This window comes from Branchiostoma floridae, chromosome 1, assembly GCF_000003815.2.
Source record: "Branchiostoma floridae strain S238N-H82 chromosome 1, Bfl_VNyyK, whole genome shotgun sequence".
Classification (NCBI taxonomy): Eukaryota; Metazoa; Chordata; class Leptocardii; order Amphioxiformes; family Branchiostomatidae; genus Branchiostoma; species Branchiostoma floridae.
Genome location: NC_049979.1, coordinates 7470952 through 7494763, shown reverse-complemented (window position 1 = coordinate 7494763; position 23812 = coordinate 7470952). Strand labels below are relative to the sequence as shown.

The window sequence follows — 23812 nt, the reverse complement described above, 5'->3', positions numbered from 1 at the left end:
ATGGAAGAAGTTTTAGATGGCGTCAAACAATTAAAGTCTGGAAAGGCCTGTGGTATAGATTCTATTTCTAATGATATGTTAAAACAGGGATCAAAACAGTTATACCAGTCATTGGTTACCCTTTTCAATACTATTCTTTCAGAAGGTTCATTTCCATCTAACTGGAATACTAGTATTCTCACTCCGATATTCAAATCAGGTGACAAGTCGAATGTTGACAATTACAGAGGCATTGCTCTCTCGAGTTGTCTATCTAAATTATTTACGCGTCTCCTAAATACTAGATTACAAAATTTTGTAGAAGATAATAATTTGTTAGCGGACACACAATTTGGATTCCGAAAAAAATGCCGTACTGCTGATAATGTATTCATTCTAAAATCTCTTATTGAAAAATATACACAAAAAAAGAAAGGTAAATTGTTTGTTTGTTTTGTGGACATGAAAAAAGCATTTGACAGTGTATGGCGTGACGGATTATTCTACAAATTGTTACATCATGGTATCGATGGAAACTTCTTCAATGTACTGAAATCTATGTATATGAATGTCAACTATGCTGTTAGAATGGAGAATGGTTTATCAGATTCCTTTGTTTCCACATGTGGAGTAAGACAAGGTTGTAACTTAAGTCCGTTGCTATTTAACCTATTTATCAATGATCTGCCGCAATGTTTTGACCGTGACCAATGTGATGCAGCTACTTTAACTTCTAGATCTATTAATTGTCTGTCCTGGGCAGACGATCTTGCCTTGATTTCATTGTCAAAGCAGGGACTTCAACAATGCATCAATACTCTACAAACATATTGTGATAATTGGAAATTAACTGTCAATGTATCTAAAACAAAAGTTCTTATCTTCTCTAAAGGCAATACAAAAAAAATATCAAAAGAATTCTTCATATATGATAGTGAAATAGAAGTTACAGACAGTTACACCTACCTTGGAATCCCTTTTACGTCCTCAGGTAAATTTAAAACAGCCAGAAAATTTCTAAAGACCAAAGCTATGAGAGCTATCTTTAAATTAAAATCACTTTTATCTTCCGAAAATATTTCCATAGCGCTAGGTAAAGATCTTTTCGACAAATTTGTAAAACCTATCCTCATGTATGGATCTGAGTTAACATGCTTTGACCATACCTCGAAAACACTGAAACTTATTGTCTCAAAAAACATCCCTATATCTTCTCCAAAAAATACTCTCTCTTTCTTATTGAAGAAACTTCAGATCGACGATAATATTCCACTGTCGATTCGAAAGAGCACTTGCACTGATGCAACTCATTCTTATATCATTAATTTTGAGAGAAGACCAGACAAAGACATGTTCTTAAGACATGCGTCTGGGCTTGATATAGAAAAGGATGGCTTTTCAACCGATAAAACACGCCTCCCTTTAGATATACCGGAATTTGACATACTTGACACACGTTTTCAGAAATTTCTACTTGGTGTTCATTCAAAATCATCTAATGACGGCGTGCGAGGAGAGTTAGGAACTTTTCCTATTATAATACCTGCTAGAATTCAGCTCATTAAATACTGGCACCGTTTGGTAAACTTACCAGAGGACTCTCTGCTTCGCGATGCATACAACACTGTACTTACTGATAATCAAGACTGGATTAATCATGTTAAGGACATTCTCTGTTACCATGGCTTTGGACACATATGGATGAAACCTGAGGCTTATAATATAGATTATATTGTCAACCAACTACGCCTCCGGCTACAAGATACATATATACAAAAGTGGTTTAATTCTATTGAAAACAATTCAAAGCTGTCTTTTCTTAGCAAGTCAAAAGAATGTTATGAACAAGAAACATACCTTTATGATATAAATAATTTTGAAATTCGAAAAGCGATTACTCAGTTAAGAATCAGCAGCCATAAATTGAATATTGAAACAGGTAGATATTACAATGTAGCCCCTGACCAAAGGTTCTGTCCTTTCTGTCCAAAGCATATTGAAGATGAATTTCACTTTTTAATGGAATGCTCTAGATACGCTATTTTACGTAATGAGCTATTTACATTTCTCGAATACAGTACAGCAGATTTCAAGAGACTCGATGCTACAGACAGATTTGTATATATCTTTGGATGCCACAACTCCGATAATGCAAAGATAGGCAAATATATCAAAGACTGCTTTGCTATTAGAAAGAGTAATGAATCTCATGTATAGCCCAACTCGATTGTAACACTATATCAAAGACTAATGTGTCAGCCCTTCTTGTTACGTTAATTAGGATATCAAGTCTTATTCTCTACACCTATTTTGTACTTTGTGTAACAGTCATTGCCATACTTTGTACCATGTACAAATGTCGAGCAATAAAGTTCTATCTATCATGTCGACGAATCCTTTCCTTTAGAGTAATTATACGAATACTGTACTGAAGGCAACGGCAAAAGCAGCATGTATACTAAAGCGATAATTAATAAGGACTATTACTTCCCACAAAACAGTGTTCCATAATTTCACATAAATAGAATGGTTAACGTTGGGAGATAATGTGGGAACATTGCACGGAGCCGGTAAGGTATTCCATGGCCAGGGAGTAGAGAGTCGCATCTTTACATGTATGAAGAGGTAGCACACGCCATTTTGATTAGGATTGATATATAAGATTCCATGCAGATTTTCATAAACAATGTAATGAAATCTCAAGTTTTCAGCATATGCCTTGCACGGAGTAATAACGTCTGCTAGGACTTTGCAACTTTAAAAAACTGCATTGGTTTTCTGAAAATAAAGCTTTTCGATAGCCAACAAAACATCTTACAACTTTAACCTTAACTAAACTAAACTAGAATTGAATTAATCAGAAAATATCAGGTGGTCCTTTGATAGATGTCAATGTACTTATCAACGGGTTTGATGTTATAAACATTTGCCAAGAGGTGTACAGTCACAATAACAAGCCCACTTAACACCCCTCTGCTGTTTGCGTGTTCTATTTTGGCACGGCAGCTCCACTTGTTGCGCAGCGTCTCCGGAGTCGTGAGTGTGAAACGCTTCCGTGCACGTGTCAGGTACCCGTGAGTTTTCACTAGAAGCAATTAAGTTCCAGACTTGGCTCGCATGTCCCTGTTGCCATCAATCGTTCCGTGTTTGAAGCAGCTTCAAGCAAATTTCCTCCGCACTGATTGGCAGGGACTGCTGTTGCCCTAATATGGGCAGCAAGGACGGCAACGCACAATATCAATCAATGCGCGATAAAGTAAGAACCCCAATTTGATTAACGCTTGTAGAGGTTAATGTCAATGACAGAAAATAGTGTGCAAACTTCTTTTCAAAGAGACCGCTACTCACGCGCTGTTTCAGTAATTAAAATGGCTGTCGGTGTCCAGTTGATAGATTCCCTCGGCCCGACCCCAATGATAGATTGTGTACCTCCAGTAACGAGTTCTCCAGCCTGAAATATCACCAACGATCAGGCAGGTCTTGACGTGATGTAGATTGGGCGCATTTGTCAACGGAATTCTAACGCGGTGCGCGTTGGAAAACACACTGGATTAAGCATTATATGTTATCATTTTATTGCAATTGTTCATGACGTGAAAATCGTCCAACAGGATGCGAAGAAGAAAGATGAGTTGCAACAACGCAATACAATGGTTGCCATCAGTTTAACAAATACATCAACGACACACATATAGCTTAGGCGGGATGTACAACATTAGTGAAGTTGCATATATTATACAAAACACAGTAATGACAATAGCAGTACGATACAGATTTACTATAATTTACAAAAATATGAAAGATGCCCATGGCGTATTGTTGTACCAAGTTGGTGCGCTCTGGCGATGACAATTCAATCACAGATGCTTAGCGATGTAAATGGGGCGATAGTAGCATTCTAGTATTTTGCTAACGTACGCAACCAAATTGCCATAAGAAGTAAAAGGGTGCCACAAAAGATATGGCTGGAACTGACGAGAATGTCCGAAAAAATGAACACCGGCACGTGTAATATACAGTACATTGCCGCTCTTGATGGAGGCTTCTGTGCCATGGTGGCAAAGATTCATAGATTAATACTCATAGGGAAAATGTTGTCAACGTTGATTTCACACCAGATGATGTACGATCCACGACTAAGAAGTACCAAGCACAGGTACAACACTGCCGTTTTGGGCCAGGGGATTTGATGCTATCAGACTGCACTTACACAGACGTGACTTTTGATGGACCAAAGGTCTTGGCAGCCTGCAGGTCCTGTGTGGTCCATTACATCCCATTTCTCCGTGCACCTGTGAACACAGTCTGTGGGTTCCCATTCAGTCCCGGGGACAAAGGTTGATGCATCGTCTGCCTTTTCCCCTAAATCCAGTAATTTTCCAGCAAACGACAGAGTAGATCACCAGTCTCACTCACGGCAGTTAAAGGGTCGTCCCCGTGACAGGGACTCTGCCATACGCAACACTTTAACTGCAGCAAACTGGCCCATTTATGCATAGTTGTAAATCCAGGGATCTACACGTCTTTGGCTCACGGACAGAAATTTGTCTTGCTTAATGTTGCGACCATTACAGCTTTGTACTCACGCTTGGAGCCACCTACAAGGGTCATATTCAGTTGTTCTGGATTAGGAGGAGGTGTTGGAACGAGAAATTGCTGCCTGGCAACTTAGGTCTTTGGGGGAATACTGGCGCTTATTTTGAAACGTCGCACTAATAGGAATAGACATCTTGTTGCAAATTTGATCAAGATTCAGTGGGGGTGATGTGGAGAAGGTAAAGGGAATTACAAGCACACAGCAATATATTTACCGACAGGGTGTTTCTTTTGCAATAATTACACTGACGGGGCGGGATATAATCAGAACATGAATGAGTCGCAGGCATACGCTTGAGAAAGTTTTGCTGTAATCAGTTCACATATGAGACAAGTGTGGCATTCATTGATTATGTAGAGAGGTATGGTTTACGTCCACGGAAATGGACTGGGATATATAAAATACGGGTATATACGGGAATACTGGTTGGTTAACATTATTTTCGGTGAACTCAGTTGGCTCAGTAGCTGGTAAAAAAAGCTCGCATTTTACCGATACAGAGATATATAGAAAATGTTTAACCATTGCACTTATATTGACTGTTAACATTAACCTGTTTCAGTATGGTTTAGAGATACAGTACAGTTCCAAGCGTCAACCTAGTTGTTTGTGATCCGTTTCAACAGAGGTTTGTTTGTTGTGTGTTTCAGGGTTTGGGATGACGACCCCACAGACGGATGAGGGGAAGATCTTCCTGCTGTTTTACGGACTGTTCGGCTGCGCCTCCACCATCCTGTTCTTCAACCTGTTCCTGGAGCGGATCATCACGTGTTTGGCCTTCTGCATGAAAAAGTGCCACGAGCGCGACCTGAGGCGGAAAGGCCTCCTCAACCAGCAGCCGTCCAACAGTCGCAGCTCGGAGGGAGACAGCGATTCCCTGGAGGCGTGGAAGCCCTCCGTGTACTGGGTCATGCTGTATCTTGGTATAGCGGCGATAGCGATAGCCTGCAGCGCCGCCGCCATGTACAGTCCCGTAGAGAAGTGGACCTACCTGGAATCCATCTACTTCTGCTTCATTGCCTTCAGCACCATCGGGTTCGGGGATTACGTCGCCAGCCAGAATGTCAAGTACCAGAACCAGCCGTTTTACAGGTTCGGCAACTTCATCTTCATCCTCATCGGGGCATGCTGCATCTATTCACTATTCAACGTCATCTCCATCATCATCAAGCAGTTCCTGACGTGGATCATCAGGAAGACCATCAAATACTGCTGTCGCTGCTGTAAGAAGAAGCAGCAGCCCAAGGGCCGGCCAAGGAGGAACGCCATCACCCCTGGCCACCTCAAGAGACGGCTGCAGATGCAGTCCAGGGCCAACCACGCGGACAACTCGCGGTCGCCCCCCGCGGACGTGCCGGCTCCAGAACCCGACAGGCTCAGCTACGACAGCGACTCGGACAGCAGGAGAATGTCGGGAGAAATGATCTCCATGAGGGACTTCCTCGCGTCAAACAAGGTCAGCCTCGCCATCATGCAAAAACAGCTCTCGGAGACGGCGAACCACGCACGCGCAGCCCCTCCTCCCAGGCACTCCCACTACAATGGTGGAGGGCTGGCGGGAGGTGTTGGGGCACTCGCGATCTTGAACAGCAAACTAGCAGGAGAAGCCAATAAGCAGTGAAACCACGAAGGATGTTCGTCACAAAGCCAAAGTGTTGGCGTTTCAGCAGATCACTTAGCATTGCTACGAACCGATTTGAAGGTATCTAAAGGTATAAAGCCAAACTGAAACAAAAGATGGAATGCTTCATTGCCTGTTGGGGTTCTCCCGAGAGAAGTGAATATCTCTACTAGTATTTCTACAGAGAGCAGTCACTATGTCACGAGCGCATCTCGCCGTCACTAGCTTGGAAAAGTGACTGGCAAGAATGCTTCAGCACATGCTTCCCGTACAATGGATGCGGGCACGGCTACACGAGACACCAGAGAAGCCGCCTTATTTCTACTCAGTGACGTTGATGAAGACATGTGAGCATGAAAGGTTTCGATAGATCAACTGCAGACATCCCAGAGAGAAAATACAACAACAACACACATGTGGAAAAACGGACTTCCGCCGAGCAGTGTGACAGGATGACGTATTGGCAATAAACTGTGATGCGGCAGCGATGACTGAACATGGCGGCAACGGCCAACAAATTGTCACCAGGTCAAACAACAGACGAAGACGTGAACTAACTCTTATAGACGTTATTCCCCATACGGACGCTTTGCGTAACCGTGTCGACTATTCCAGTGAGCAACTGGTCTGTTTGGTGTGGGAATCTATCATAAGCAGCCAAGCAGCCACGAGTCATAGTGTAAGGACAGCATGCTCACCCATGACTGAAAAAGCTTAGCACGCCTCAGTATCTACATTGATGTTGCTACAGCTTTCGGCTAACAGACGTCATACAAGGTCATCCGCAAGCACTAGTTGAGAAGACCTTGTCTTTAGTTCTTTCTCTACCGCATAAGACTTTGTACTTATAACGTTCGCACCACGTGGCTACAAGCGTGAATTAAGGATGTAAACTATCCTTGCATTACAAGCCTTTCCTCAGGAACTTCTGCTCTAAAACACAGGACGTTTAAAAGGTGGTCGCCATCTTATTCAATGGCTTAAAGACGCTTAACATACCCAGCTACGTCGTTGATGATACATGTTGGTCTTGTTTGGAAATACCTCCACCTTTCATTTGACCTAATCATTGTCATTGGTTGTTAGACAGGCACTCAAGTTTGCCATATTTTCTTTCAAAGAAGTAAAATTCTGGCTTTTAATTTTTGCCCTGACTACCAACATTTTACGGAAGACAGAGCCCCACTGACATAATGTGACCCTTTCTAATGACCCCGTATGTGAGTGCAGCTGGTAGTATTCCGTCTATGAGAAGGATCGTCGCTCTCATAGATACAGCATCCAAATCAGCCGTGTCGTGGTCCAAACGATTAGAAGAGAAACTTTTAGAATTGTTAATAACGGGTCCTTGCTCATAGACCTACTAATAGTGCCTACGCAACAACGATACATGTACGTTGTGGTCACAAACAAGGTTGGATGTTCGGTCGAAAATAACCAGCCCACGATACCTATTTTTCTATAGAACACTACAAGCACGTAAAGATCGCAGGCCTCCACCAAGGTAGAATAGTTTTGAAAGTTTCCCTGACTGGCAATAGTGAAAATAATTTTACCTGTCAAATTTCTTGACTATTCCTAAAACATGACCAATCGACCGATTAAATCTTAAATGAAGACAGAAAGTCCCAACAATAAAGCGACCAGTCTGGGAACTCATAACAGTTTTGAATAATCCAGTACACAGACTGAATCAAGTAAACCTACTTTATTGCTAATCATTGCCACTGCTATGTTCAAACAGTAAAGGAAAAGCGGTTTCTCCAAAGAACTCCTGACGCGATGAAATAATCCGTAATTTCTGACTGTTGATGTTGCTAGAACACCACCGCCTTATTCTTGCCATGAACACCGCCAAGACAACGCGAGTGGCTCAAATATTGGATGTAAATACCCTCGAAGAAAGACAGCACCACATCGCTCTTAAAGTTGTATATTTTTTTCCAAAGCGTTCAGTGGCCATGAAAAATGAGCTTCTACCACAGGCGTTGAGCACAGGGTGTGAAGGAGACAGCTGAGAGGGAGTCGGCGTCCACGATAGTATCGCTGCAGTTCGATGTCCGGGACTGTCCACTTTACAACCGCGAGAGAGGGGGAGACCATGAAAATCATTGAAGCCCTCTTCCCCATGAAATAGCGCTGTATGGCGTGCGGAAATCTACGGGCTGAAAACCTGAAAGCCTTGGCAAAACGTCTGACAGTTCTTTAACGAGCTATGATCATCATCACGTGGTGGGGCATAAACGGTATCGTATCTGAAAACATATAAACCTGTAATTGACGCCCGAGAACTGCGTGAGATAATTGGTTTAATGGTTTTGGCATAAACGGGATCTAGTCAGTTATGTTCGGCTTCCCATGACATACGCACAGAGTATTTTAATTTTACGAGCCCTGTGCAATTCTACCGAGGGTCAGATAGGACGGTTGGCGTCCATCTATTTAATCGGATTTTGTTGGGGCCAGTGGGGGTGGTTTCAAGTCTTTACATGTCGTTTGTTAACAGCAATGGCTAACTATTCTATGTGTACCACCCTAAAATTGAAGAAGCAGTCTGGAACGTAGACAGATACGTAGATTACAACGAAGACTTTTCATACGCTGCATTAATTATAAAAGAAACGAGGTGACTGCATGCTACATCAACTATCGATAAATCAGTACATATGAAGCATGGCCTTAAAAATGCACGCTGCTTGAATTCTAACTCCTGTGATTATAGACATTTTGTATCTGCGATGGTGTGAACGGCCAGATGAAGGCTGTTCTGAGAAAGTTTTCCATGACCAGGGTTTCGCAACAGATACGACCGTTAGACAGCCAATTCCTCCCTCCCTCTGAAGTGTTCCTTTGCAATCAACGGAGGATTTGCTCCACCATTCATCCCGAGGTTGACCGCCCCTCATTACGAGTCCTCTCACAGACAAAACAGGACGGAGATTTGTCAGAGAAGCCCTGTTACCTAAAAATGTCTAGCTCCCCCGGGTATGGGAACGAGATCCCATCTACCGGCCGTGCACACGCACACTGTCCCAGGATTAACTAGACAGGAACACCTCTGTGTCTCATGCCGCATAGAATCCCAAACGGCCAAACACACCCAGCAGATCAGTCATTCTGGGGACGCTCTCTCGCGATTAGTGCCTGGAAACCCTCCCGTTTGTCTCCATACGACATCAACATCAAGTTCCAATTATGTATAATGCCCTAGGCTCCCATTCCTTGAATGAAGATGATTTCTTGTTTGATTCCTAGAAACATACAACCTGATCCGAAATGATCCTATTGAAATGCTTCATCTTACAAGAGACTTGGAAGCCAACGCGGGACATTACTGCAGAGTGGACTGAGTGAGAAACGTGACGATGTGTCGCTTTACCGTCAACAGAGCAGGATTTACAAATCGCTTCAGAAAAATTGCTGATTCAAAAAGTGTTGAAGATGACTAAGGTCAACGATAGTCGTTTTACGTGGCATTTGTAAATCATTGTAAATATAGAGAATATGTAGATAGATAGTAGTCAGTCGAAGGGTTTTTAAGTAAAGTAATCGCGACATCTAGCGGTGCTTGTCAAACTGCAGGGTAAATTGCCAGGGGCTGTATTCTATTGTTATCAATATCGGAGTATCTCTACCGTGTGTATCATACTAAATGTAGCGAATAACACCATCAGTATGCATAGGTTTTTCCGTTTTAAGCATAATGCAGCGATAGTTAACATTTGACAAAAATGTCAACGATAAACGATGACTTTTACCACATCTCAAATTGCATGGCAATGAGTTTAATGGTAAAACTGCAGACATGCAAAGTCACAATACACGTCCTCTACTTGTTGTGCTCAAGATATTGACTTCCAATATTGAATCGCATCGATTTTATAAGGAACTCTAAGTTGTATATACTTTGGATATTATAACGATATTGTTATACAGGAGAGAAAGAAGATTTGGATCCAGGTTTACGTTGTGTTTCTTAGTTACTGTTCTTTTATCTTCACTTAGGTGTATAATGCACTCTATCATCACATGTCACTTTAAATGCGTAATAGATTATACTGAACTTGTTGTACAGCTAGAACAGTTGGTTGTATATTTGAATAGTTCATTGTATTTTTACGGAGGCATGAACTTGACTTCCGAGTGAAGGGGATAAGAGACAATTGGACAAATACATCGTTAATTTTCAAGACGTTTGATTTCAAAAAGTGGATTCTATTATTGCTTCATTATGGAAATGCACATCGAAAATAAACATTTAAAACAAAAATAAGCAGAAGTCAGGATCACTCCTCCCGTAGTTCCTGCTATGGTATAAGTCTAGTGGTGCGTACCTAAACTCATATACAGGTTCAGGTCCGGATTCAGGTCCAGCAGTTCAGGTTCAGGTCTGGACTTTAAGTCCGGACCTGAACCCATCATTGCATATTATATGCGCTAGAAAGTTTTCTTTTCTTAAGGGGGGGGGGGATGGTGCATATTAAATTGCATGTTAGCATGAACTGAAAAATTATATGCTGCAAATTATATACAGCCAGTGAAAACACGAAATGTTTTTTGTCTTTTTCCAGTGCAAATTCCACTATCTATGGAAGGTTTTAAATGCTTAAGAACAAAAAAAGGGAATATAACTGACATAGCTTTTTGCAAGTCCGGACTTGGCTCCGGACATTTAGTTGTTGTTTTTTTTAATTGGACCAATTCCAAGTCCGGGCTTTAGGTACGCACCACTAGGTATAACCAAGAAGCTGATCAGTGAGCACAGTCGGGATAGACTGTAGAGATGGTGACATACTCGCTGTGCGGAGGGCAGAGCTGTAGCCCCTTTTCGTTGTAATTTTTCGTTCCTATCCTCAAGCTTATCTCAAGATACTGAAGAAAGCTCTTGTTTGTGCACAAGTTCCTATGCAATAAACCTTTCTATACACAACACAATTTCAACACAACTGCGCCGTGATTTGTTTCTTAGCGGTACAGCAGACATTTGCACGCTGGTTAAAGGTCTCAGTACACAATTTTTTGCCTACGAAGATTTACAAGGTTAAGGACCCCAAAGTGACGAGGTTCGACGCCTCAGAATTTAAAGCAGGGTGCAGAAACAATTTACAAGAATTTAATACGTTGAAGTGCAGGGTACAACCTACAAAATATTTGGAAATGAGCATAGATTTGTTCTCGCTTTTCTATAAAAGACACTTTGATTTGACCCAAGCGGAAGTCATCGAACTGCAGGCGACGCACAGGCTGGCCTTGTATAGTACCAAAATTCACGCCGGTCGAAGAAGCATCGCAATCCAACTTATAAAGTCTAAAAAATGATGTATTCCTCTACCATTCACCACAGTTTCCACCTCACTGTTGTGCATGGAAGAATAACTATACGGCCTTTGCAAGTGCTGTGACGCAGTACTCGCGCATAAATACTGTGTACTGAGACCTTAAGGAAAAACAGTTATTCCATATCCATGCGTGACGTACGCTTGCATTCTAGTTGTCGAGAAACTGTAGTGTAGTGATCGTGTGAGTTTCATCACATAAAAGAATACCTAAGATCCAACATACATTTTGTCATCTAATTACCCAATGCGAGATTATGCGCTAGACGCCAATATCCAGTGCACCGCCAGTAGTCAATTTGTTTCATCCAAAACAGCACTGTCCAACAAGTACTGGTATTGCAGGTCACTGATTGTGCTGTCAGATGCTCAACCACGTGTTTTAGAATTATGTCTATTCCTCATGATGAAAAAAAAAAAAACAGTTCCGAGATTGATGAAGTTTTGTTCTATCACTCAACACAATCAACCAAAATCTGCTACGCCTCGCATTTTCAGTCAGTTTTAAGATTGGTCGCACCGCACAAGAAAAAGGCCAGTTCAACTACTGGTACAGCTGTACCTAGGTCAAGGGCAGTTTTGGTCCTCGGGCAGAACAATTATATTCAACAGGTATTTGTATGATCCAAGTGCAGGGAAATACTCTTCAAATGTGGTTGGGGATTATTAAAACCGCATTTGATGACTTGTAATAAACGTTTTTTGGTAGTTCTATAGATTTGAGTGACGTCACAAAATCACGTGATAATTCCTATAAAGCTAGGCATCTGACATGGTTATCATGCAAAATAATGAAGTAGAGGAATCAACCTTTTCAAAAAACTAAGTCACCCTTTGTCCCTTTGTTTGGTACCAAATGGCCATTTTGGGGGACCTGGCCCATGGACTAAATACCGTGTCCTTCATACGGACCGCCGCCTCTCCACCAGAGACTGCAACCTCGGAGAGACCAATCAGGTCGCTCAACGAGTACTATGGAGTACTAAAGAACAAATCTTTATAGGCTTAGCAAGTTTTTTTGTCTTTTGAATAAAACGTTTACATCGTGCATCGTCTTTCAATAATAAAATCAAGGGTCACTTTAAGTTGAAACTAATTTTGGTCGCCGTCTGGTGGAATGGGTGCCTAGTAGGGATGGGACCGGTCAGGAAAAAACGGACCTGAAAAAAAATCAGTGCCCGGATGTTGGAACGATTAGAAAATGAACAGATTATACCGGCACTTCGGCGGCAGGAGTTCACGTGTCTTATTGGTCCAAGAAAATAACAAGAGCGAAATAGAGGAGAGTTGATAGTTTATCAAGTTTCTACAGTGAAGCTTGGTCTAAATTAACAGAGGTAGTTAGCGTTGTTTATGTGAAGATAGGATACTCCACCAAACAGATTCCTTTGTAGCGAAATGTACCATTGTTATGAGTATTGCCAATTCACAAACAATTAAGTCCAGGTTCAGGTGTGGACCTAGGGGTGGGTACCGGTACAGAAAATTCAGGTCCAGGTCCGGAGGATCAGGTCCAGGTTTGGACCTGATTCAGCATGTGAGAACTTGTGGATGAACGATACTCAAAACAATGGTCGATTTTGCAACAAAGAAATCTGTTCTGTGGAGAAATCGACTCCCACTGGCTTTTAAAAATCCTACAAGGCTATTGCCTCCGTACTACTGTGACTGTAAAACTTGGTAGAAATGACTATAGATTCTACTCTTCTTCGCTCTTGTTATTTTCCTTGACCGGTAAGCCGTGAAACGTGTGAATGCCTGATTATATAATCTGTTCATTTTCCAATAGGTCCAACATCCGGGCCACCGAATTTTCGGGTTTTTCTGGACCGGTCCTATAAGAAAAACCGGTTTTGTACCAGTACCGGTACGGTCGGTACCCACCCTTATGTGGACCTGATCCTCTGGACCTGGATTTTCTGTACCGGTATTCACCCCTAGTGCCTAGGATAACTCACTGAGCCATCACGCGTGGGGCACGGCGGGCCAATGTCCGATAATCTTCCCGTTATCATCAGCCGGACCGCAAGTAAATATTTGTGACGTCTGGACTTTAGGACTATATGGACTTTAGGATCTGGAGAAGATCTAAAAAAAAAACATGCATCAGACGGAACAAATAGTTACTGTTAGTGTTGAGCGGTACGTGTTGAGTCTTCGGTGCGTATATTTAGTTCTTTATGACCATTGAACGATACAAATTACGTTGTGATGTTGGGTGCACTGGAGGACCTTCCGATAGACCGTTATCAATAATGATAGAGAAGTTGTTTTCAATGTCTGCCCTATGAGGTCAAATTTACCGACCTCGAGGGGTAGCCGTTTCTCTAGGTAGACTTCCAAAGTGCAAAGGTTGAGACCAGGCTTGGGTAACAATCAGAGACCCCGGGGTTCTCCAACGGTGCTGAGCTGACCGTGCAATGATGCCGTTCTTCGCCATCCTTCTGGCCGTCCTGTGCAGCCAGTGCTGGGCCGCACCTTCTCCTGACCCGCCGCCAGAGGAAAACTCCCTATCTTTCACATTCCCGCCGGACTGGGTCGACGAACTGTTCGGCTTGGAAGTGTTCGGGACCGAACCGAGCGCGCCCGAAGTCACGACGCCGGACCCGCAGATTTTCGTCGAGTACGAAGGGTCGGCAGAACTGGAAGGGTCGGCAGATTTCGAGGGGTCAGGTTCGGGGTTTCAGCCGATCCCACGAGTTCGTAAGTAGCTACCAACTCACACAACGTTCCTGCAATTTTAGCTTAAAGATTCCTAGTTAATAATGAACAGTGCCACTTGATGAATGGTGCCAGTATTATGATAAGGGTAGTATTACTGTGACGTTCATTGCAAAGACAATCCTTTGACTTGACGGACAAATATACGATGTGTAATACATATAGATTAGGGGTATGTCGTGAACACCCTAAAAAGTAGACAGCTAGTACCTGTGCTTACACCAAAAACTCAAATCCAAAATGCTGAAGTTGACCCAAAGTCTGCTATACTTTTAACTTGCATTGCAATTGATCGCTTATGCAAGTGGCAGGTGCAAACATAGATGAAGCACTACGTCTGTCAAGGTGAATAAAAAAAACATAGAGGATATTCGTCTCACGCCATGGTCCATCCCTAGCCTGTCCGGAATGGAGGAATAAGGAGGGTGACACGTGGGTCGAGTTCGAGAAGTGCCGAATGTGCACCTGTAGCTATGGAGAGGCCGTATGTACAAGGTGAGTGTGATATTTTCAAGTTTTAAAAACTTCTATTCAACTTTCCTGACGGAAACGTCAATAAGTTTTTAAAAATCACAATTCCAAGTATGAGATCGGTGCAGGATGAAAATTAGTTGTGGTACTTTCAGTGTTACAAGATTTTATCCAAAATTCTGCTTGCTTGAATCTACCCAGGTGTATTCCGGCGGCAGAAGACCGAGATGTATTCTTCTACAAGGAGTTAGTATCCCGGCACTGTTACCTGGAGACGGTACCTGAGGTGGTGGATCACGCACCTGATGCCTGCTGTGCTGAGAGACAGGTGAAAAACATCTGTCTAGTATCTGCAGACTCTTTAATACACAAGCATGTACGGATCTCTATATAACATGATCAATGTGCATTCAGTGGTATTGTAGATATTTTTTTCATCTACACAAGCATAGAATAGTGCTGATAGCGACCACCTGTCCAGATAGACAACATTTTATGACCACCCCATTGGTCTTCTCGTAATTGGCAGCGCTTTGGTCTCAGGCCCAAGAGGTCCCGAGTTCAAAACCTGCCATGTCGCCGATCTTGTGCCCTTGGGAAAGGCACTTTACACGACTTTCCTCACTTTACTCAGGTAAAAACGAGCACCTCGGATAGGACGTTAAATGGAGGTTCCGTGTTCGGGGAGAGCCACACCCCGGGCACGTAAAAGAACCTCCAGCACTTATCGAAAAGAGTATGAGTCCTTCCCAGTGAGTGGATCAAACCATTCCGGCTACATGGGGTAGGCAATTTCCCGAGCAGCCCCTGCTTTGCCTATTAAGACAGATAGTCGAACTTGCCGAAGCTGTTTCGGACTAAAAGTGAAGAGATGCTGCTACAGTGAGGGTAGCTCAGTGCCTAGAAGTGGTCAATGGCCTTGCACTGAGCAAACTCCTTAAAAAAGAAGACATATACATCCATATTCAATGCTTAAGACTTTCAATGAGAATGTCACACAACAGTACAACACCTGTATGTCTAAAGTCCATGTGCTTTTCTCCAGGTCTGTCAGTACATCAGCCCAGAATACCTGGACTACAGTTACCACGAGTACGGGCGGCGGGTCAACTACATGCTCATCTACTACCATGGGGACTACGACCTCGCTGACCTCTTCTACTAAACATGTCAACATACTGTAAATGCATTTAAGTTTGCGGGGATTTAATTTCGCGGTATTGGGGCAAAGGACTTTTTTGCAGTGGTTTTAAGTTCGCGGTAACACCATAGACTGCAGTCTAATACCATAATAGAAAAATTTTTGCGGTGGTTTTAAGTTTGCGATGAAGTGGTCACCACGAAAACCGCGAACATTAATCAACCCTGAACATTTCTGCATTTACAGTATCCAAACTGCATTGCTGTACACAAAGCAAAAATGTTAACACAAGACAAGTGTAACTTTTGCAAATAACTCTTTTGAGACGTAAGCAAAATAGATAGGAAGTACTCCATCGGTATTTGTTTATGAGGCTAGGTCAGCATGAGAAGTGCTTAGGACACAAGCAACCGCCTTCATGTTTTATCAATGCCACACACTCTCAGATTCTAATGATGAATTATACATCTTGTAGCAAAAGTATTTGAAATCCGTCTATGCAACCAAGATTAACACCACGCCTCCTTTGGTAATAGTTTTTACATCTTTTAAACTCGTATTAAAGTTTTCACAGTGAATTGCACTCTTTACATTGCTGTCAGAATAAAGTTACAATGCTGTAGCATGTGTGCTGAGTGGTGGTTTTTGTTGATTCAGCAACATAGAGGTAGTTCAGCTACATATAACCTAGACACTGAGACGTCAGTTGTGGGGAACAGGGGCTTCAGTGCCCTGTTCAGCTGGTTCACACTTACAAGTAACGTTCCTTCTCCTGAATCAGAAGAGGTGGAACATGACACATCATCATCACTTCCTCTGTGGGAGGGTCTGTTCACAGGGGCAACATGCTTAGGTTTGTCCTCATCTGTATGTTCTACCTTCTTGCCTGCAAATGCACTGCCAGTGTCCTTAGTAGCAGAACTCCTAAGTTTCATCATATGAGTGGATGATCTGTACCCAATCTGTTGATCTGTAAGTTTACTGGCATTGCCTTCATTACCTGAGGAATCTGCGTCTTTACCTCCACCCAATCCTGTTTGCCACAACTGCTCATGGGTTGTATTCCATGGCACACAGTCACGTGGGACAGGAATGGACTCTGTGTTGTCATCAGTGTTAGAGAGATGATCATGGTGCGTTATGATGCCCCACCTCAGCTTCTTTAACTGACTACAAGACCGGAGAGACTGGATGATACTCAGGCAGTTACAGTTCACCTCACCCATCTGTGTGGAGGGGAAAATAGTCTTGAGATTGGACAGCTTTAGGTTTATGTCTTAACCGTCATTACCCTGTAAATCCATCGCGCAGGCAAAAGAGCTTTAATGAATGTTCACATGTCATTAAGAAAAACAACTATTTTGTCAACTGATTGCACTCCTGAAACAAAATAGTCAGGAGCTACAGGCAAAAACCAATTCTCATAAAAGTCATTTCTTGAACTAGTTAAACTGTAATATCCAGCAAAAAAATTGGACTCACCCAAATTTTTTTACTAAACAGCACCAGCTGTCTTTGACAAGGAATGAACAATCCAGTGCTGTCGTGATGTCACGTTTGTTTGTCGCATTAAACACGCAACTAGTTCAAGAGTAACTTCTAGCAATAGAGATGAAATTTCTGGTTAAAAGTAATTTCTCTAATGTTTATAAGAAGAGATACAGCCGCATGAGCATTGCAGGGCATTGTGACAAAACAAAACATACTGTAATATGCACAACACTTACTTCATCCTCCATGTGAGGAACAAGAACCACAGTGTGTAGGAGAGGCAGGCTGGGAAGGATGATTGACAGGTCTGCAGGCAACATGAAGATGACCAGTTCCAGGACCTTCAGCCTAAAGAATCAAAAAACACTGTATTCTCCTGAGCTGGAAACTAGTCATTTGACTGGTAAGTACTGGGGAGATAAAAGTACAACTGACAAACAAACCTTGGTTAAGCCTACTCGTACTCTGAACAGGAAGAATATTGTCCACATGTGAAGACTAGCAAATGTTCACAAATTTCAACTACCAGTCTGCAATGAGTGGTTTGATATTATCAGTTATAATGTTACAGATACAGATCTGGAAGACAAGATATTCCAAAATTAAAAAAAAACGTGTCATTACGTTTGTTTCCATTTGATCCTTGTTGAGCAAAACATTATTCTTGCAAAACATCTTTTGAGAGGCTAGCCAGTCACATATTGGCAAAAACTTAGAAGTTAGTTTGGAAAAGCTTTGCTCATAAACTTAAATGCAGCTTACATATGCATTTACCTTACATTTAGCATTGTCTATTGAAGTTGTACATAGTACAGTACTGACTGTGTGAGGTTCCTGAGTGCCACGCAGATGTCGGGACTGGCACCACTGTTCTCCAGGTACAGATACTCCAGACCTGTCAGCTGACCTAAGTTCTGGTACACCTGATGGACAGTAAAATGAGAAGAGTATTGATCTCACAGGGGAGAATCAATAACTCAAAAGTATCAATACTGGATTTATGTTTGTATTGTTCACTTGTACGTTCGAGAAGAACTGTGTACAGAATCTGCCCCTGAACTTGGGCTTCAAACTATCTTTACACCTGCAGATGTACCTTACACAATGCAGTTGGATGAACCCATACACAGATTATTCATGAATCATGGCATAATACAGAAACACCCAGCCCTGTGGTACATTACCTCCAGGTCCCAGTGTGTGCAGTTCCCCAGCCTTAACGTGTGGAGATGAACCAAGGATGACAGGAAGTCAAACATGTTGGCGGGAACATCTTGCAGTGTGGTTAGGGACTGCAACATAAAGACATGTTGGCAGGAACATCTCGCAGTGTGGTTAGGGACTGCAACATAAAGGCAATCTGCTGTTTGCTACTGTAACACTAACAGTGTTTAGTTACACAGTATCTAAATCAACATCACAATCATTATTTATGATCACACTATTTTGACATGTTCTTGGCTTTCTTAACCATTAAAAAAAACTGAGATATAAAAAATATCATAAAACCTCCTTGATACAACCAACTGGTGAAATATCTTCTTACTTTACAGGCTTGTTCAATCAGTGTTCTCGCCAGGCCTTTTCAGCATAGCGGGCTGATATGCTGTGGGCTGGGAAAATGACGCTGTAAAGAGCCCGCTACGCTGCTTTTTCATCCAGCGTAGCGGCAAAAAAATGGGGGAAAAAAGAAAAATATCGTAGTAAAAATACATAGGCACGCGCCAAGCACGCGCCTTTGCTGTTTCAGGAAGTTATCAACTCGAAGGGAGGTGTTTTACAGCACCGGCCCGCCGTACCGCTGGCTCGCAGCCCCTCCCACCCGGGATCCCCGCGGAAATGTAAACACAGACACGAGAGGGCCTTGCCCGCACGTGATTAGCGGGGTGGGATCTCTCCCCGGAACAGCCAAAATGTATAAGATTTCCGGCGAATATTTGGGGAGCGGCGTTGATAAACAGCGGCTGTTACTAGCAGTTGCGTCTTTCTTTTTCAGTACCGAAAATAGAATCAATTATTTCTGACACATTTCTAGAGCAAGAACGGGTCGCGTTCCAAAATCTCCTGTTCTAAATTTTGCGTGTGCCGCCCTACGTTCGTGCCCCCCAAAAAATATAAAATGAGTAGCGCGTGTGCTGCGAGTGATCAGTGGGGTGGGGTCCCTCCCCGGAACAGCCAGTTCCCGGGGAATGTCCTTATTTGGGGAGCTGGACACAGTGACAATACAATTTTTTCATGGCTTCAATGTACCACAAAGTATCTTCTATATCCTCTTCAGAAATATTTACCTCTGGAAATACAATGTTGTGTGTAAATAGTTACAGTAGCTACAGGACAGTAGGTGAGCCTACCAGGACACGCAGGTTGGTGAGTTTGGACAGTTCATTCAGACGTCTACTGAAGGAGAACGCTGGTAACCTGATCCCACAGACTCCCTTCAACTGCAGCTGCCGCAGATTCCTCATGCTGCAGAACTTCCCAAAGTCCAGCGGGGTGGGGCTAGTTCTGAAATACATGCAGGTGAATTCCTCCAAACAGGCACATGCATGACTAAATGTTTTCACTGCTGAGGACTTCTGTACATATGTTGAGGCATTCATGTAAAAGAAAATGCAACCACCTTTATTTATAGCACTTAGTAAACATCCATCTATCCAACCAGCAAGCAAGCAAACAGATAGGGATAAGAAGTTAGCCTTCACCGACCCCTCCTAAGAGTTTATGGATTGTAGACTTTGGTGGCAAAAGTATGGTGCATTATCAGCTACGAGAGTGAGCCCTCAGACATAGCACAGTCCAATAAACCCCCATGAAGGCTGAATTTCCTGAGGGTGGCAAGCTATTCTCCCTATAGCCTATACTAGTAGTAGACAAGATAAAAAGTAAATGATTGCTAGTACTAATCCCAATACTCTGGGTCCACATGCCATTAACACCTACTGCATATCTCACCTGGATGCATATTCAGAACAGACAATCCTCTTGGCAACCAGTGTCTCCAGGTGTGGTAGAAATCGTGGCACTTCCTCCAGTATACATACAGGCAAGGGTTGGTCCACAAAGTGCAGCTGCCTGAGGGAGTCGATGTGTGACAGGGCCAGTATGATCGGAGGATAAGGGAAAATGGTAACATGTATGTTTACAGGCCAGATCCAGATAAGATCCTGAAAGTGCAAAAGAGTTGAGGTTAACCTTCAAATAATGGACAAACTTTGTTAGGAAGGTTCCTTATGATGGGATAGGGGCAGAAGTTCTGCTGGGCAAATTATGTACATTAAGAAGGGATGTTGACAAATCAGAACAAAAAGAATGTGGCTGGCCATGGGGAGGTACCACACAGGTAGAAATATGCGATGCATTTTGCTGGTGAAATCAGTCGACGTAAGAAAAAAGTTTTTACCAGTCTTATGGTGCTGAACTTGATGAACATTTTAACAGCTCCTGGCCAGTCATGGATACTTGTATCCCTCAGAGAAACATCCGTCCACTGCAGTAATGGAGACAGAAATCTTACATATTGTTTGGACCATTCACCCACTACACTTGCAAAGACGTACCAAACATGTCAGTTTCATCTTGATGCTACAATTACAAATTGATGGACATTTTTCATTTACAAAGGTACCAGGACTGTGTACTGTCAATTGAGGTAAAAGATAACTGTACTACTAAGAATGCAAAGGTGTATTTGAAACTGAAGTGTTAAAGTTTCAGCAGTAAAATGTAATAATACCATCATTGTAATGATAGTTCAAAGGTCTCACCAGATGTTTTGTATGTGCTAACTTTTTAAACTTCTTGCATGTCCTGCTAACACTGTGGATGAAAAAAAGAGAGAGAATGATTAAATGACAGAGTTATTATGGTTAACGGGAGGGGGCCATACTTCGACACCCGTTCTAAGTGGATGCGCATGGCTTTTGTCAATGTACATTTTACAGTGAACTCATCAAAAACAAGTTAAGATCTTGTATACATCCATATAACTGTTATTGAAGCTGTACAGATATATATTTCATTTGACAGTAGCGTTCCGCACTGTACTTTGACAGCGCACGAAACTTACGGCAGGTTTTGGGCTTGCGTCCTAGCAGAACGTTCCAACACAAAAAAGGGGTCCAAACTCCGACATAGTAACAACCAGACCATCGCCGTGCATTTTTAAACAACTTATGCAAATAGAATAGCACTAAAAGTCTTCATTATAATTTTTTTGTACCATATATGGGTCATATTTTGTATTACGCGACTTATTCAAATACGGTGTGTTAAAACGTTTACCTCTCACGGTGAGACCAACTTGCCGCAAAACGGCAGCGCATTGTTACGTTGTACTGTGATGGCATTTTCGCTTTTCGGCTTCCTTGATCGCCTTTTCATCCTGTCTTTTGGCAGCAGAAATGGCTACAGGATTTTTTAGTCGGTAGGGATCGATTTTTCTTTAATGGTTGTCGCTCGACGGACGGGTTGACTGAGTTCATCGTGTTGAGCATTGCTCGCCCGCCTTCGTGCGTGATAGTAAAATGGCGGGGCCCCGACTGCGTGAACATTGTGGCATCATTTTAGCTCCGTTTATCCAACCCAGTTAAAGGCAGAACAGAACACAGATATTATTTTTCGGAAGGCTAATAAACATCATTTCTATGTGTGGTGGTATTTTTTCACATGTCGTATTTTGCGAAGAATAATTCAAGAGTTTCCCGGGCCATGGTCTCGATACGTTCGCTCGTCAACTTGCACGGAAGGCGTCAAACTTGAGCAAGTTTTTCAATCGTTATCTGTGGGACTTGCTAACTTCGACACATACCCCGTCTTTGTAGTTATTTACAACAAGGTTTAGTCTACAGCTAGTGTACTTCTCATGTGCAGGCATCTATGCATTTCTCCGCAACAATGATTTTTAAAACCTGTCGAAATTTGGACCCCTGTCGAAGTATGGCCCCCTCCCGTTAACTAGTATTACAAGAACTAGTCTGGACCATGTCAATACATGTACACAATTGCAAAGGGATATCTTTGTCCTCCATCTGTCACGAATGTCAATTGCATGGAATGAGATATGATGTTGTCAACGGAGTCTTAGGTGTGATCATGTCTTTTTTAACCTCCTTGTGTGATAAGACGCCCTAGGTGTGAAGAGCCTAAAAGCTGAGATGCATTTGTATCCACACACTGGGCATGATTTTCATTACCTATATATCAAACAAAGTCTGTGTTTAAGTTTTTAGCACAGAGTTTAAAATTTGTTCCAACACAATTTGAACTCTGTAACATTACTTTGTTAACTACTAAGTACCAACACATGTACACAGATGAGCTTCCATGCTCATGTATGTAAGTTCCATTTACTAATTACTATATCATGACTCCTTCATGACACATTACAACCTGACAAACCTACTTCATGAGGTCCCTCAGACACAGGCAGTTGAAGATGTGCAGAAGGTTGTCTTCTCCCAGCATTCCAAGACAAACACAGGCAGACAGCTCTTTCTGGAGAGTACAGTACATAACCATCATTTCATTTCTATCTTAACAAATATTCATCAATCAACAAGCTCTCAGTTAGTCACAAATATAAGTTATACTAATCATTGACTTAAATTGAATTATAATCATTCATTCATATTCATTAATTGATATTCCACATCATTTAACTCTATCACAAATTCATGCCAATAATCTTGAGAATATTATACAATTAATCTAGAATAACCTGTCTTTCCATATATGTCAACCAATCAACGTTATAAAGTGTTATTAGGTTTATGTTTTAGAAAATAATATTAAATTGTTCTAAATCAAATTACTAACGATGTAAGTTAACGTTAGATTTTTTATAATTAATTATAACGTTATTGTTTATTAAGAACAATAACATATACACAAAGCATCAGCTTCTGGAAAGAAAAGACAACAAAACATGACAACAAAACAGATATTTTTTACAGTTAGAATGTAGCCAATCGTAGCAAAATTGATATAGCTCTCATAGATACAAAACGTTAACCTTTTCTCACCTCTCTGGCGGCCTGTCTTGTCACACGTGCGTTGGTAGGACGAACTTTGCCAACATTATCACATAATTCCCCGGCACAAATACCGCACGGACCCAGCATATGCTTCCTTTTCATTCTGTGAACAACACTGCCCTTTGCGTTGGGCATGTTGGATCCGGACAGGGCGTTGTTTTACTATGTTTAAACTTATCGTGTCATCCTGATATCGATCTTGATCAGTCGTGACGACTCTCTTGCTCAGATCTATATCACTTATCAGAGTCAGAGCAAAACCTTTTCCAAGCTGCGTCGGCCAAGTCCACGTTTATAGTTTCCGCCGAGGAACGGGTTGACGAAGCAGTGGTGAAGCGAAAAGTCGACTCAAATGACGCTTACGTAAAAGGTTTCCACCAAACTTCAGCGGTAGCTAGTGCAGTGAGATTTGTTCAGTTCAAA

General features: G+C 42.2%; 3 protein-coding genes across 5 annotated transcripts in view; 2 read left to right on the top strand and 1 right to left on the bottom strand.

Annotated features, from left to right (window-relative positions):
• LOC118419834 (potassium channel subfamily K member 13-like) overlaps positions 1 to 11602 on the top strand; it is a 61143-nt gene extending 49541 nt beyond the window's left edge. Inside the window, exons 2-3 of one of the 2 annotated variants that reach the window (XR_004831664.1) lie at positions 5227 to 10509; positions 10932 to 11602. Coding sequence is in view for 1 of the 2 variants with exons in the window: in XM_035826454.1 (XP_035682347.1) it covers positions 5227 to 6197 (971 nt within the window). In the remaining variant the exon portion in view is untranslated. Of the gene's footprint in view, positions 1 to 5226; positions 10582 to 10931 lie in introns of those variants that run through there. The other variant, XM_035826454.1, reaches the window with a different exon arrangement.
• Positions 11603 to 13728: 2126 nt separating this feature from the next.
• Positions 13729 to 16023, top strand: LOC118428884. The gene is made up of 4 exons (XM_035839154.1): positions 13729 to 14236; positions 14653 to 14749; positions 14927 to 15053; positions 15771 to 16023. Exons 1-4 carry the CDS (start codon positions 13954 to 13956, stop codon positions 15888 to 15890), a joined length of 627 nt encoding a protein of 208 aa, XP_035695047.1. The 5' UTR covers positions 13729 to 13953; the 3' UTR covers positions 15891 to 16023.
• A 46-nt stretch (positions 16024 to 16069) lies between these two features.
• LOC118428878 lies at positions 16070 to 23647 on the bottom strand. Of its 2 annotated transcripts, none has more exons than XM_035839137.1 (10): positions 23368 to 23462; positions 22759 to 22850; positions 21122 to 21173; positions 20758 to 20844; positions 20310 to 20521; positions 19709 to 19862; positions 18542 to 18649; positions 18180 to 18280; positions 17594 to 17705; positions 16070 to 17092 (listed from the first exon to the last, which is right to left on the bottom strand). In XM_035839137.1, exons 2-10 carry the CDS (start codon positions 22818 to 22820, stop codon positions 16520 to 16522), a joined length of 1461 nt encoding a protein of 486 aa, XP_035695030.1. In that variant the 5' UTR covers positions 22821 to 22850; positions 23368 to 23462; the 3' UTR covers positions 16070 to 16519. The 2 variants fall into 2 exon arrangements, with proteins under 2 accessions (XP_035695030.1, XP_035695020.1); XM_035839127.1 differs by having other exon boundaries at positions 16074 to 17092; positions 23378 to 23647.
• Between the last annotated feature and the right edge of the window lie 165 nt (positions 23648 to 23812).